The sequence below is a fragment of the Neophocaena asiaeorientalis genome, unplaced genomic scaffold (assembly GCF_003031525.2).
Source record: "Neophocaena asiaeorientalis asiaeorientalis breed wild unplaced genomic scaffold, Neophocaena_asiaeorientalis_V1.1 scaffold242, whole genome shotgun sequence".
NCBI classification, from domain to species: Eukaryota; Metazoa; Chordata; class Mammalia; order Artiodactyla; family Phocoenidae; genus Neophocaena; species Neophocaena asiaeorientalis.
The window spans coordinates 7,035,566-7,047,772 of record NW_020172451.1 but is presented as its reverse complement, the minus strand read 5'-3'; the positions used below and the strand labels follow the sequence as shown (position 1 = coordinate 7,047,772).

At 49.2% G+C, this 12,207-nt stretch overlaps 1 protein-coding gene across 2 annotated transcripts in view; it reads left to right on the top strand.

Moving 5' to 3' along the window:
* The window catches only part of SREBF2 (sterol regulatory element binding transcription factor 2), a 60,626-nt gene that overhangs the window by 29,643 nt on the left and 18,776 nt on the right, over positions 1 to 12,207 (top strand). For both annotated transcript variants that reach the window (XM_024737618.1, XM_024737617.1), the window contains exons 8-11: positions 4,958 to 5,150; positions 5,756 to 5,937; positions 8,135 to 8,411; positions 10,985 to 11,154. In XM_024737618.1, coding sequence (XP_024593386.1) covers positions 4,958 to 5,150; positions 5,756 to 5,937; positions 8,135 to 8,411; positions 10,985 to 11,154 — 822 coding nt within the window. The remainder of the gene's footprint in view (positions 1 to 4,957; positions 5,151 to 5,755; positions 5,938 to 8,134; positions 8,412 to 10,984; positions 11,155 to 12,207) is intronic.

Sequence of the window (12,207 nt, the reverse complement as noted above, 5' to 3'; positions counted from 1 at the left end):
ATAGGCAAGCGTCTGGGAATTCCCTGGCAGTCCAGTGGTTAGGACTCCACACTTTCACTACTGAAGGCCCAGGTTCAATCCCTGGCTGGGGCACTAAGATCCTATTAGGTGTGTGGTGCGGCTAAAAAAAAAAAAAAAAAGAATAAGCAAGCTTCTGTAAATAGGTTCATACTAAAGTATGGTCTTTAATCAACTTTGAGGTGTAATTTATATGTGATACAGTACACCTGTTTTACTGTATCGTGCAGTATGGTGAGTTTTAACAAATGTATACGCTTATGTAACTCACAGTAATCAAGATATAGAGTAAAAAGCTGAAAGCGTTTCTTCCAAGATCAGGAACAAGGCAAGGATGCCCACTCTCACCACTTTTATACTACATAGAATTGGAAGTCCTAGCCACAGTGATCAGACAAGAAAAAGAAATAAAAGGAATCCAAATTGGAAAGGAAGAAGTAAAAGTGTCACTGTTGGGCTTCTCTGGTGGCATAGTGGTTGGCAGTCCTCCTGCCAATGCAGGGGACACGGGTTCAATCCCTGGTCCGGGAAGATCCCATGTGCCGCGGAGCAACTAAGCCTGTGTGCCACAACTACTGAGCCTGCCCTCCAGAGCCCGCAAGCCACAACTGCTGAGCCCGTGTGCCACAACTACTGAAGCCCGCACACCTAGAGCCCATGCTCCGCAACAAGAGAAGCCACTGCAATGAGAAGCCTGCGCACCGCAACAAAGAGTAGCCCCCACTTGCTGCAACTAGAGAAAGCCCGCACGCAGCAACAAGGACCCAATGCAGCCAAAAACAAATAAATAAACAAACAAAAAAAAACTGTCCCTGTTTGCAGATGACATGATACTATATATAGGAAATTCTAAAGACACCTTCAAAAAACTGTTAGAACTAATAAATAAAATCAGTAAGTTTGCAGGATACAAAATTAATATACAGAAATCTGTTACATTTCTATACACTAACAACAAAGTATCAGAAAGAGAAATGAAAAACAATCCCATTTACAATTGCATCGAAAAGAAGAAAATGCCTAGGAATAAATTTAACCAAGTATGTAAAAGACCTGTACTGGAAAAACTATAAGACATTGATGAAACAAATTGATGACAACACAAACAGATGGAAAGGTATATTGTGCTCATGGGTTGGAAGAATTAATACCGTTAAAACGACCATATTCCTCAAGGCAACCTACAGATTCAGTGCAATCCCTGTCAAAATACCAAAGACATTTTTCACAGAACTAGAACAAATAATTCTAAAATTTATGTGGAAACACAAAAGACCCCAAATAGCCAAAACAATCTTGAGAAAGAACAACAGAGCTGGAGGTAGCACATTCCGTGATTTCAGACTACAGTAATCAAAACAGTGTGGTACTGGCACAAAAACAGACACATGATCAATGGAACAGAATAGAGAGCCTAGAAACAAACCCATACTTAAATCTATGACAAAGGAGGCAAGAATATACAAAGGGGAAATGACAGCTTCTTCAATAAATGGTGCTGGGAAAATGGGACAGCTACATGCAGAAGAATCAACTGGACTACTTTCTCACACCATCTACAAAAATAAACTCAAAATGGATCAAAGACTTAAATGTAAGACCTGAACCCATAAGACTCCCAGAAGAAAACATAGACAGTATGCTCTTTGTTATTGGTCTTAGCAAGTTTTAAAAATTAATTAATTAATTTTAATTTATTTATTTTTGGCTGCGTTGGGTCTTTGTTGTTGCGTGCGCAGGCTTTCTCTAGCTGCAGCGAGTGGGGGCTACTCTTCGTCGCGGTGCACGGGCTTCTCATCGCTGTGGCTTCTCTTGTTGCGGATCACGGGCTCTAGGCGCACGGGCTTCAGTAGTTGTGGCAGACGGGCTCAGCAGTTGTGGTTTACAGGCCCTGGAGTACAGGTTTGGTAGTTGCGGCGCATGGGCTTCATTGCTCTGCAGCATGTGGGATCTTCCCGGACTGGGGCTCGAACCTGTGTCCCGTGCATTGGCAGGTGGATTCTTAACCACTGCACCACCAGGGAAATCTGGTCTTAGCAATTTGAGGGGAGCTGTGTCTCCTCAGGTAAGGGGAACAAAAGCAAAAATAAACAAATGGGACTACATCAACTTAAAAAGCTTTTGCATTGGGACTTCCCTGGTGGTCCAGTGGTAAAGAATCTGCCTTCCAATGCAGGAGACACAGGTTCGATCCCTGGTCGGGGAACTAAGATCCCACATGCCACTGGGCAACTAAGCCTATGTGCCACAACTACTGAGCCCACGCATCTCAACTAGAGAGGCTGCATACCACAAACCACAAAACCCATGCGCTCTGGAGCCCAAACGCCACAACTACAGAGCCCAAGTGCTCTGGAACCTGCGCCCCACAGCTAGAGAGAGAAAAACCCGCACGCCACAACTAGAGAGAAGCCCACGGGCTACAACTAGAGAGAAGCCCACACGCCACAACGGAGAGCCCGCGCACCACAACAAAAAGATTCTGTGTGCCACAACTAAGACCTGACGCAGCTAAAAATAAAAATAAATTAAGAAAAAAAAAGAGTAGACGGATGTAACCCTAAAAAAAAACAAAAGAAAAACCTTTTGCACAGCAAAGGAAACTACCAACAAAACTAAAAGGCTACCTACTGAATGGAGGAAGGTATTTGCAAACAATATATCTAATAAGGGGTTAGTATCCAAAATTTTCAAAGAGGTCGTACAACTCAACATCAGAAAACCCCCCAAACAACAATTTTAAAATGGGCAGAAGACATGAATAGACATTTTTGCAAGACATATAAATGGTCAACAGGCACATGAAAAGATGCTCAACATCAGGAATTCCCTGGTGGTCCAGTGGTCAGGACTCCAAGCTTCCATTGTAGGGAGCATGGGTTCAATCCCTTGTCAGGGGACTAGATCCTGCATGCCACAACTAAGATTTCTCATGCCGCAACTAAAAAGATCCCACACGCAGCAAAGAAGATCCTGCATGCCACAACTAAGACCTGGCACAGCCAAAGAAATAAATATTAAAAAAAAAAAAAAAAGACATACGCACCCCTGTGTTCGTTGCAGCATTATTTACAATAGCCAAGATAAGGAAGCAACCTGAGTGCCCAGAAATAGATGAATGGATAAAGAAGATGTGGTTTATATGCAATGAAATATTAGCCATAAGAAAAGAGTGAAATCTTGCCATTTGTGACAACGTGGATGGACCTAGAGGGTATTATGCTAAGTGTAATAAAAGAGTCAGAGAATGATAGGTGTTGGTGAGGATGTGGAGAAAAGGGGACCCTCATGCACTATTGGTGGAAATGAAAATTGATACAGCCACTGTGGAAAACAGTAGGAAGGTTCCTCAAAAAATTTGCAATAGAACTACCATCCAATCCAGCAGTTCCGCTTCTGGGTATTTTTCTGAAAGAAAACAAAAACACTAATTCAAAAAGTAATGTTCACCCTTATGTTTATTGCAGCATTATTTATAATAGCCCAAGATATGGAAGCAACCTAAGTGTTGTTACTCAGCTGTAAAAAAGAATGAGATGTTGTCACACCATGTATGATCCTAGGGGGTATTATGCTAAGTGAAATGAGTCAGACAAAGACAAATACATAGGATTTCACTTATATGTGGAATCTAAAAAACAAAACAAATGGACGAACACAACAAAACGAAACAGACTGGTAGATACAGAGAACAAATGGGTGTTTGCCAAGAGGGGAGGGAGTTGGGAGGGTGAGTGAAATAGGTGAGGGAGGTTAAGAGATACTACAAACTAAAAAAAAAATTAAAAAAAAAGATACTACAAACTTCCAGTTACAAAATAAATGTCACAAGGGTGAAATATACAACATGGGGAATATAATCAATAGTATCGTAGTGCTTTTGTATGGTGACAGATGGTAACTAGACTTACCATGGAGCTGATGTAATGTATGAAAAAATCGAGTCACTCTGTTGTGTACCTCGAACCAACATAGTGTTGTAGGTCAATTATACTTCAATTAAAAAATAACAATAGGGAATTCCCTGGAGGTCCAGTGGTTGGGACTCCACTCTTTCACTGCTGAGGGCCCGGGTTTGATCCCTGGTCAGGGAACTAAGATCTTATCAATTGTGTGGTGCAGCCAAAAAAACCAAACCAAAACAAAAAACAATAAATGGGGCTTCCCTGGTGGTGCAGTGGTTAAGAGTCCACCTGCCAGTGCAGCGGACACAGGTTCAAGCCCTGGTCCAGGAAGATCCCACATGCCACGGAGCAACTAAGCCCATGCACCACAACTACTGAGCCTGCACTCTAGAGCCCGGGAGCCACAACTACTGAGCCTGCGTGCGGCAACTACTGAAGCTTGCGTGCCTAGAGCCCGTGCTCCGCAACAAGAGAAGCCACCGCAATGAGAAGCCTGCGCACCGCAACGAAGAGTAGCCCCTGCTCACCGCAACTAGAGAAAGCCCGCATGCATCAACAAAGACCCAATGCAGCCAAAAGTAAATAAAATAAAAATAAATAAATTTATAAAAAAACAACAAAATGATAAATGAATAAATCTCTTCTAGTTTAGAACAAAATGATATAGAACATTTTTATCTCTCATGAACTTACACTTTGCAGGAAGTGCACACACGTCTCTCCAGCCTGAGACAACTTCTGATCTGCCTTCTGTCGCTTTAGATTAGCTTGCCTGTTGTGGAATTACACAGACACAGAATCCTGCAGAGTGTTCTCTTTTGTGATGGAGCTCTGTTGTAAAAGCAGAGCTCATGTCCCTCTGGTCTTTAGAACATGTTCTTCTCCCAGGTGGCAAGAGGGCAAGTGCTTTATTCCCATCTGACTTAATGGTCTTGAATTTAAATCTCACGATCTGATTCCCGTATATATAAAAGTAAAATGCTATAAAAATCCACACAGTATTCGTTCTAACCTTGTGGCCCCCTGTTCTGAAGGTCAAAGATGAGCCAGACTCTCCTCCTGTAGCACTTGGCATGGTGGACCGCTCGCGAATCCTGCTGTGTGTCCTCACCTTCCTGTGCCTCTCCTTTAACCCCCTGACCGCTCTGCTGCAATGGGGAGGGGCCCACGACTCGGACCAGCATCCACACTCAGGCTCTGGCCGCAGCATGCTGTCTCTCGAGTCAGGTAGGTGGAAGGCCCCTCGTGCCACCCGGGCCTGGGTGGGCTGCTGTGGCAGGAGAAGGCCCTGCATGCAGCCACTCGGCTTGTCCGCCAGGTCCCGAAGGGCTTTCGTAGGGGGCCCCGCCTGCTTGCTTCTGGTAGGGACTGGCATAAGTCGCATTTCGGAAGTAACAGGGCAAACCCAAGTTCAGTCAGAAAGAGCAAAACAAATCAGGACCCTGCACTGCCTTAATTGGGGGTTTGAGGGTGTGGCTGTTTGAAGGAGGATGCGGTCTTCTTACTGCCTGAGTCATTAAACCAGTGGCCTAACCCTGCCTTGGCTAACGAAGATTTTTGTGGCATCCTGCCCCATAGTGACAGGGCTACAGGGTTCCTAGTTAGGCTGTAGAACTGTCCCAAATTTGCTATAGTGTGGATTAAGGTGCATGTATTATTCCTCCCCTATGCACTTCGACATTGTTACTAAATGAAGCAATCGCATTTGTTCCAAAAATGAGGTAGGAGGCTCTTTCCTCTCACAGTGAGGGGTCAGTCAGGTGCCCTGCAGTCTCCCAGGGCTGCTTCAGGAGGCGCTTCCCCACGGGCTCAGCTGAGACGCTCCTCCTTAGGTTCTGCGGGCTGGTTTGACTGGATGATGCCAACGCTCCTCTTGTGGCTGGTGAACGGTGTGATTGTCCTGAGCGTCTTTGTGAAGCTGCTGGTCCACGGGGAGCCAGTGATCCGGCCGCATTCGCGCTCCTCAGTCACCTTCTGGAGGCACCGGAAGCAGGCAGACCTGGACCTGGCCCGGGTGAGTCCTGCTGCCTGCCTTTCCCCTTCCTCCCCCAGGCTCGGCCCATAACTCAGCAACTTATTCCAACACCCCAGCGTATAAAAATACCCCGGGGGCGAGAGGACAAGGGGACCCTACCCCCAACAGTTACAGGGCAGCGGAGGAGAGGGCACCTAGGCAGAAGTGATTACACGGACACGAGCTGATCTCTAGTCTGTAATATGAGGGGAGAGTAAAGTGCTCTGGGAGTCTGGGGTGTGAGCAGAGTGGTCAAGAGCAGGAAGGCCCTTCCAAGGGGAGAGGATGGCAGGAATAGGTGGGCTTCTGGGAGACTGGCAAGTAGATGGGTACGTCTGGAGTGTAGGATATGTCGGGGGAGATGAGGGCTAAGGCTGGTAGTGTAGCTAGGGCCCAAGTTGGAGACGTATTTGACTAGTAACTGATTTGAGGTTTTTGTCCCAGTTCTCTGGAGAACCAGGAAGGTTTTTGAGCAGGAAAATTCGCTGCAAGTCCTCTTTTGAAATCAACAAAGGAGTTTATGGGAAGGATTCTGGGGCAAACTCACGGCACGGAAGGAAGAGTTAAACACCCGTGTCTCGGGAGGAGCAAGGACCAGTCCAGCCCTCGGCAGCAGGTAGCCATGGGCTTGCTCTCCCCGCCTGTCAGCTGCGGAGCCCACAAGAGAGAATTTGGCCAGCCAGTCAGTCAGTGGACCTGTCAGCCATGTCCAGGGCTGCGGCTACTGCAATATAGGTGTGGTTGTTGGCGCCACCCCTAACTCAGGATGACACGTACCCCTAGATGTTTATCCTAGAGACAGGTTCAGGGCTGTGTTTTACGAACGTCATTCTGGTGGCTATATGAAGGGTGGGTTGGAGGAGGGAGACACAGATGCTTGGAAGCAAGTGAGGGTGCTCTTAGAAGAGGCTGGGTGAGAGGTGACAAGGAGCTGGAAATTGAAAGGAAAGGCATGAATTCAAGAAATACCTGAGATGTGAAATGGAAGGAAAGTGGCAGTGACAGTGACTCAGAGGTGGGGGAGGCTGGAAGCTGTGGTGGACTCCGTCTAACCGTGTTGCTTGAGAGTGCTGTGAGAGGGCCCTGAGGGTGAGAAGCTTCCCGACCAGGAGGCAGGCCGTGGTGGCCAAGATGTGTTGGGACCAGGGTGTGTTGGAAGCTGTGCGTCTGCCAGGGGAGGGCACTCAAGGGCGAGTTGGATTGGTGAGTTGGAAGAGACAAGAGCCAAAGCCCGAGCCTTGGAAACAGCCAACCTTCCTGGGAAAGACGGGAAAGAGGAGCCAGGAGACACAGTGAAAGGCCCACCTCCTTTGGAATCTGTAAACACAGGTGCTTCTCCTGGCTGGAAGGATGGCAGCACCACCTCAGAGACTGTCATCCTCAGAGCGTTGGCATCCACTTTCCCCTTGTAAGGATCCTCTTTTCTGTAATGGTGCAGGAAGGAAAGTACAGGTATCATACCCACTGCGTGATGGGAAAGGAGAAGAGCGTTTACTTCAGTTTCTCAAGGCTGTGTCGCCTCCAGTTATGAGAAAAACAGAGAAAAAGGCCTTCAATACAGGGCAGCAGACTCCCTGCTAGACCCTCTCAGGTTGGCAGGGAGTTGTTCAGATCCTTGGTTAGAGTAGTTTAGCTGTGTATTTGCCTAAAACTGTGGTTCTCAAATGTCAGCAGACATTAGGATCACCCAGAGGCTCTGATTCATTAGGTCGGGGGGTGGGGGGGGAGGGTTAGGGTGAGGCATGAAGAATTCACATTTCTCACAAGATTCCCAGAAACCAGTAGCATCTAACAAGATGCTACTGATCTCTGGGAACCACACTTTGAGGACCTAAAAGATCACATCGTTCATTATTTAGATCCATGTCATCACCTTATGTATGAAAGCTACATACATAAATTCTGAAATTCTGAACAGTATTTGCTTAAAGATATAACACAGTGCCATCCCAATTTAGTAAAAAGACTGGGAGGAAATATATTAAAATGTCAGCAGTCATTCCTTCTGGGGGATAAGATTACAGGTGATTTCTTTTTACTTTTTTGTAGCTTTCTAAATTTTCCCAGATTTTCTTCAGTGAGTATGTATTACTCTAATAGTCTGGAGGGGTGAAGAGAAAGTAAGAGTTTTTGTTAAAGTAAAACAAAAAGGCCACATCAAGGCCAGCGAACATTACACCTTCCTGCTTCTTGCTAGGGGGATTTTGCAGCTGCCGCTGCAAACCTGCAAACCTGCCTGTCGGTGTTGGGCCGGGCACTGCCCACCTCCCGCCTAGACCTGGCCTGCAGCCTCTCCTGGAACGTGATCCGCTACAGCCTGCAGAAGCTGCGCCTGGTGCGCTGGCTGCTCAAGAAGGTCTTCCAGCACCGGCGGGCCACCCTGGCCACTGCCGCAGGCTTTGAGGAGGAAGCTAAGACCAGCGCTCGGGATGCAGCCCTGGCCTATCACAGGCTGCACCAGCTGCACATCACAGGTGAGGGCTGCCACCACGGCCTGTCTTGCCTCGAAGTGCCCCCATGCCATCGCTCCACCCTGGCGCAGTTTGCCAGTTTTCTGCCCCAGCTGAATGATGTCCCCTTCACACTACCCGTTTAGGATGGTTAGACAAACAGCTACAGCGGTAAAGATTGCAGTTCATCAATTTAAGACACACATTTTTCACATTAACATCTCTACGCTTGGCTTTGTCCTCTACACAATGAATGTCATGGTTGAGTTGGCAATGTTTTTTCCTTGGTGGTACTTAATAGTGAAACTTAAAATTGATGGCATCTTAGATTCAGTGAAATACGATCATTTATTTCATTCAACGAACTCCTGCTCTAATGGAGAAGCAGACAGGTCAGCAAGTGAATTACAGTTCAGTGTGGTAGAGGTAGCAGAAGAATTGGATTTCAGTTCAGGGGAAGGGGTCCTTGTTGGGGAGGGTTTCAGGAAAGGCTTTCTGGAAAGTCTCGGCTTTGCACGAAAGGATGTGTAGAGTTCACCAGCTCTGCAGAAGGGGAGGTGCCTTCCAGGCAGAGGGATGCATGTTCCCAAGGAGGAACCCCACGTGGGTAGCTCTGGAGGAGAATATTTCAGTGGTCCCCAAGATGGCTGTGCGAGGGGAGAGGGATGGGAGCCAGTGCAGTGGAGGAAATGACGTCATCAGGTCTGTGCTTCTGAGGTCGAGAAGATTCGCTCTGAAGAGAGCATTGAGGCTGCCTTCAGGGAGGACCAGTGGAAGCTAATGCAGGTGCCAAGAGGACAGGACAGAGATAAAGGAGAAAGTGGGGTTGACAGGCCTTGGGGACTCATTGGACGGGAAGGGTAAGGAAAGGAGCTAGCTAAGATGGTTCCCTGGTTTCTTGTTTGAGCGTTTGGGTGAACGCTGTTGCCACCAGCAAAGGTAAGGAAAATGAGAGGAAAAGCAGTTTTCTAGGGAGGAGGTGAGAAGTTCCGCTCGGGACACTTGCCTGTGAGACACCGAGGGGAAATGATGCAGTGGTGGGGGCCACGCTGGATCTGCAGGCCAAGGAAAGGAGCTGGGTCTTTGGCCTGCAGGTGAGAATGAAAACCATGAGTGCTGATGAGAGGGCTTGTGGTGAAGGGGGGCCCCTCGAGGGCATGTGGAAGGAGACCCGCACGGAAGGGGCAGGCCCGGGACAAGGAGTCGGGCAGAGGCTGCCTGAGAGGTGGTCAGGCAGGAGAGGCCAAGATGCTTGGTGTAGGGGGAGCAAAGTCAGAGGGTTCAAGAAGGGAAGTTGCTGCTGGGCCATCGATAAGATGAGGGCAGAGAGCAGCAGTGGGATGTGGTAACAGGATATAAGGCCCTGGTGGCTGAGGGAGGGAGCTTCAGCCCAGGCCCCAGGGGGAGTGGAGATGAGACACTGGAGCCAGCTGTGGGGTGTGAGCACCTGGGGCCTTTGTAGAGTTCTAGCAGAGGGCCATTTTCAGACCTACCCTGCTTCTCTGTCCCATCAGTGTGCCCGGGCCCGGGGGGAGGGAAGCAGCTCCACCCCAGGTCTCTGATCTGGAGGCTGCATCTGTTCAGGAGAATTCCAGCTGGGATGGTTCACATCACTCATTCTGCCCACATTCACTGAGCACTCTGTGGGCCTGGCCCCGCACAAGGCACCAAGAGGACAGAGGTGACACGGTCCCCACACTGCCCTCCGCCTTCCTTCCCTGCAAAGGAGAAAGTCCAGTCGGTGGTGCCTCCCGGGGGAGACCAACACCTAAGGCCTGTGCAGAATGAAGTCTGGGGGCTGATAAAAGACCAGAGAGGCTGGGTGGGATCAGGAGGCCTGGCTGGGCCACCCCTGAGGCTCAGCAAAATGAGGCGCCTGCTTGCCTTGGGCACCTCCCTGCACTGTGGTGAGGACTGAAGCAGGCAGCAGCGTGAAAGCCTCAGAGCCTCGACGGGCCCCGGGGCCTGAGCAAGGGCACTCTGGTCCCCGAGTTCAGGGCCACCGCAGATGAGCTGTACAGCCCTCACGGGAGGGTTAGTAAGCCTCTCCTGGCCTTCCACCTCTGCCCCACGATGTGTCCACTGTCACGGCTCAGTTGTGTGTCACGTGCCCCCCCTCAGGAGGGTGTGCGCTTATATACTGTGGGGTCTTGTTGAATGAAAATAAATTCACGTCAGTTTGTTCTTGGGTTTTTGTCTTTAATTTTTATAACCTTTCTCGCAACATTTGGAGACGCAGGACTGTGTTAGCAGGACGTGGCCATGCTGTTGACGCCGTTTTGGAAAGCATTGCAGTTTGCGCCTCTGAGTCCTGTTCACCGGCCTGCAGTCACAGCCACTCCCCATTACACAGGGCTGGGGCCGCGGGCCAGGCCCGTGACCTGTGTTTTCTCTTGTCCCCAACAACCTGTGAGGCAGAAAGGAGCACACCGCTACGAAGTCACAGAGCTTGGCGCCCCATCCAGGACTGTGTGATCACCGAGCTCACAGACCTTCTCCTCTGGCTCTGCTGTTGCTCCGATTGTGCTTGAGAAAGCAGGAAAAAGCTTGGGTCGAGGGAATCTGTCAACAGTCGTTGTCCGTTTCTGCCGCCATAGGCAAGCTTCCTGTGGGATCTGCCTGTTCAGATGTACACATGGCTTTGTGCGCTGTGAACCTGGCTGAATGTGCAGAGGAGAAAATCCCCCCGAGCACGCTGGTTGAGATCCATCTCACGGCCGCCATGGGGCTCAAGACGCAGTGTGGAGGCAAGCTGGGCTTCCTGGCGGTAAGTGTGCTTCAGTTCCCTCCTGTGGACCTTCGCTGAGTGCCCTTCCCAGCCAGGAGCCAAGATGTGAACATAGGTGTGGGCCCCCGCCCTTGGGGGGCCCCTGACCACCTAGAGGGGTAGACATTCATTCAGTGGGTCATTCCACAAATACTTAGGGCAGTGAACACAACAGACGAAATTCCTCCCTTACAAGCATAACAAGGCATTTTAGTGCCCTGAGGTGAGAAGATTGATTCAGTGATAAGAGGGGTTAATATATGACTCTTCTGCTTGGAATCTTCTGGTTGTGTCTCCTGGTTCTTTTGTTCACTCAGAAGTATTCTATTTGGTACCTTGTGTTGATCACGGCACTGTGGGTCCAGAAGTGGAAAACAATGTATGTCTTGTGAGGAGCTCAGGTCAGATTCTGGGGTGGGAACTGGGGTTTCAGGCGCCTCCAGTGAGCCTGACACAGGGCCAGCCTCGGGAATTCACAACTGGATAATTCACAGTCCTTGTTACCAGCTAGTTCCCAGCCTCTGCTGACCTCAGGCTTCCTCTTACTGCAGCAGACATAGGCACGTTTCATTCAATGTCTACTTTGGGTAGGCTGATGAACACATCAGCTGTTTCAGAAAAGAATGATCACATCCCCCCTGTCCGTTTCCATATCTCATTAATAACGCTGATGAGCTGAGAATGAGCAGGACCATGCCCTGTGGTGACGCTGATACGTTTCTTGAAGTGTGTCACCGTAATCTGGGTGACGAAGGGCATAGGAGAGCCCAGTGTACTTTCTGTGTCTCAACCCCATTTCCAAGACCCAAATAAGACGTTCATTCAGCAAATGTGACTGAGTCCCTGCTCTAGGCCAGGCACTTCCCAGGGAGGATGTGCAGTGGCAAGCAGGACATTCGCCCTGCCTGGGGGAGCACATAGTCTGTCAGGGAAACCAGACCAGGACCAGGCCTTTGGGGCAGTAGATGAGTGTGAGGGTGGGGCTAATCTGGCTGCCCAGAGAGCACACTGGGCTCCCGACCCCATCTTAAGAGGAAGTCAAGGTGGGCTTTC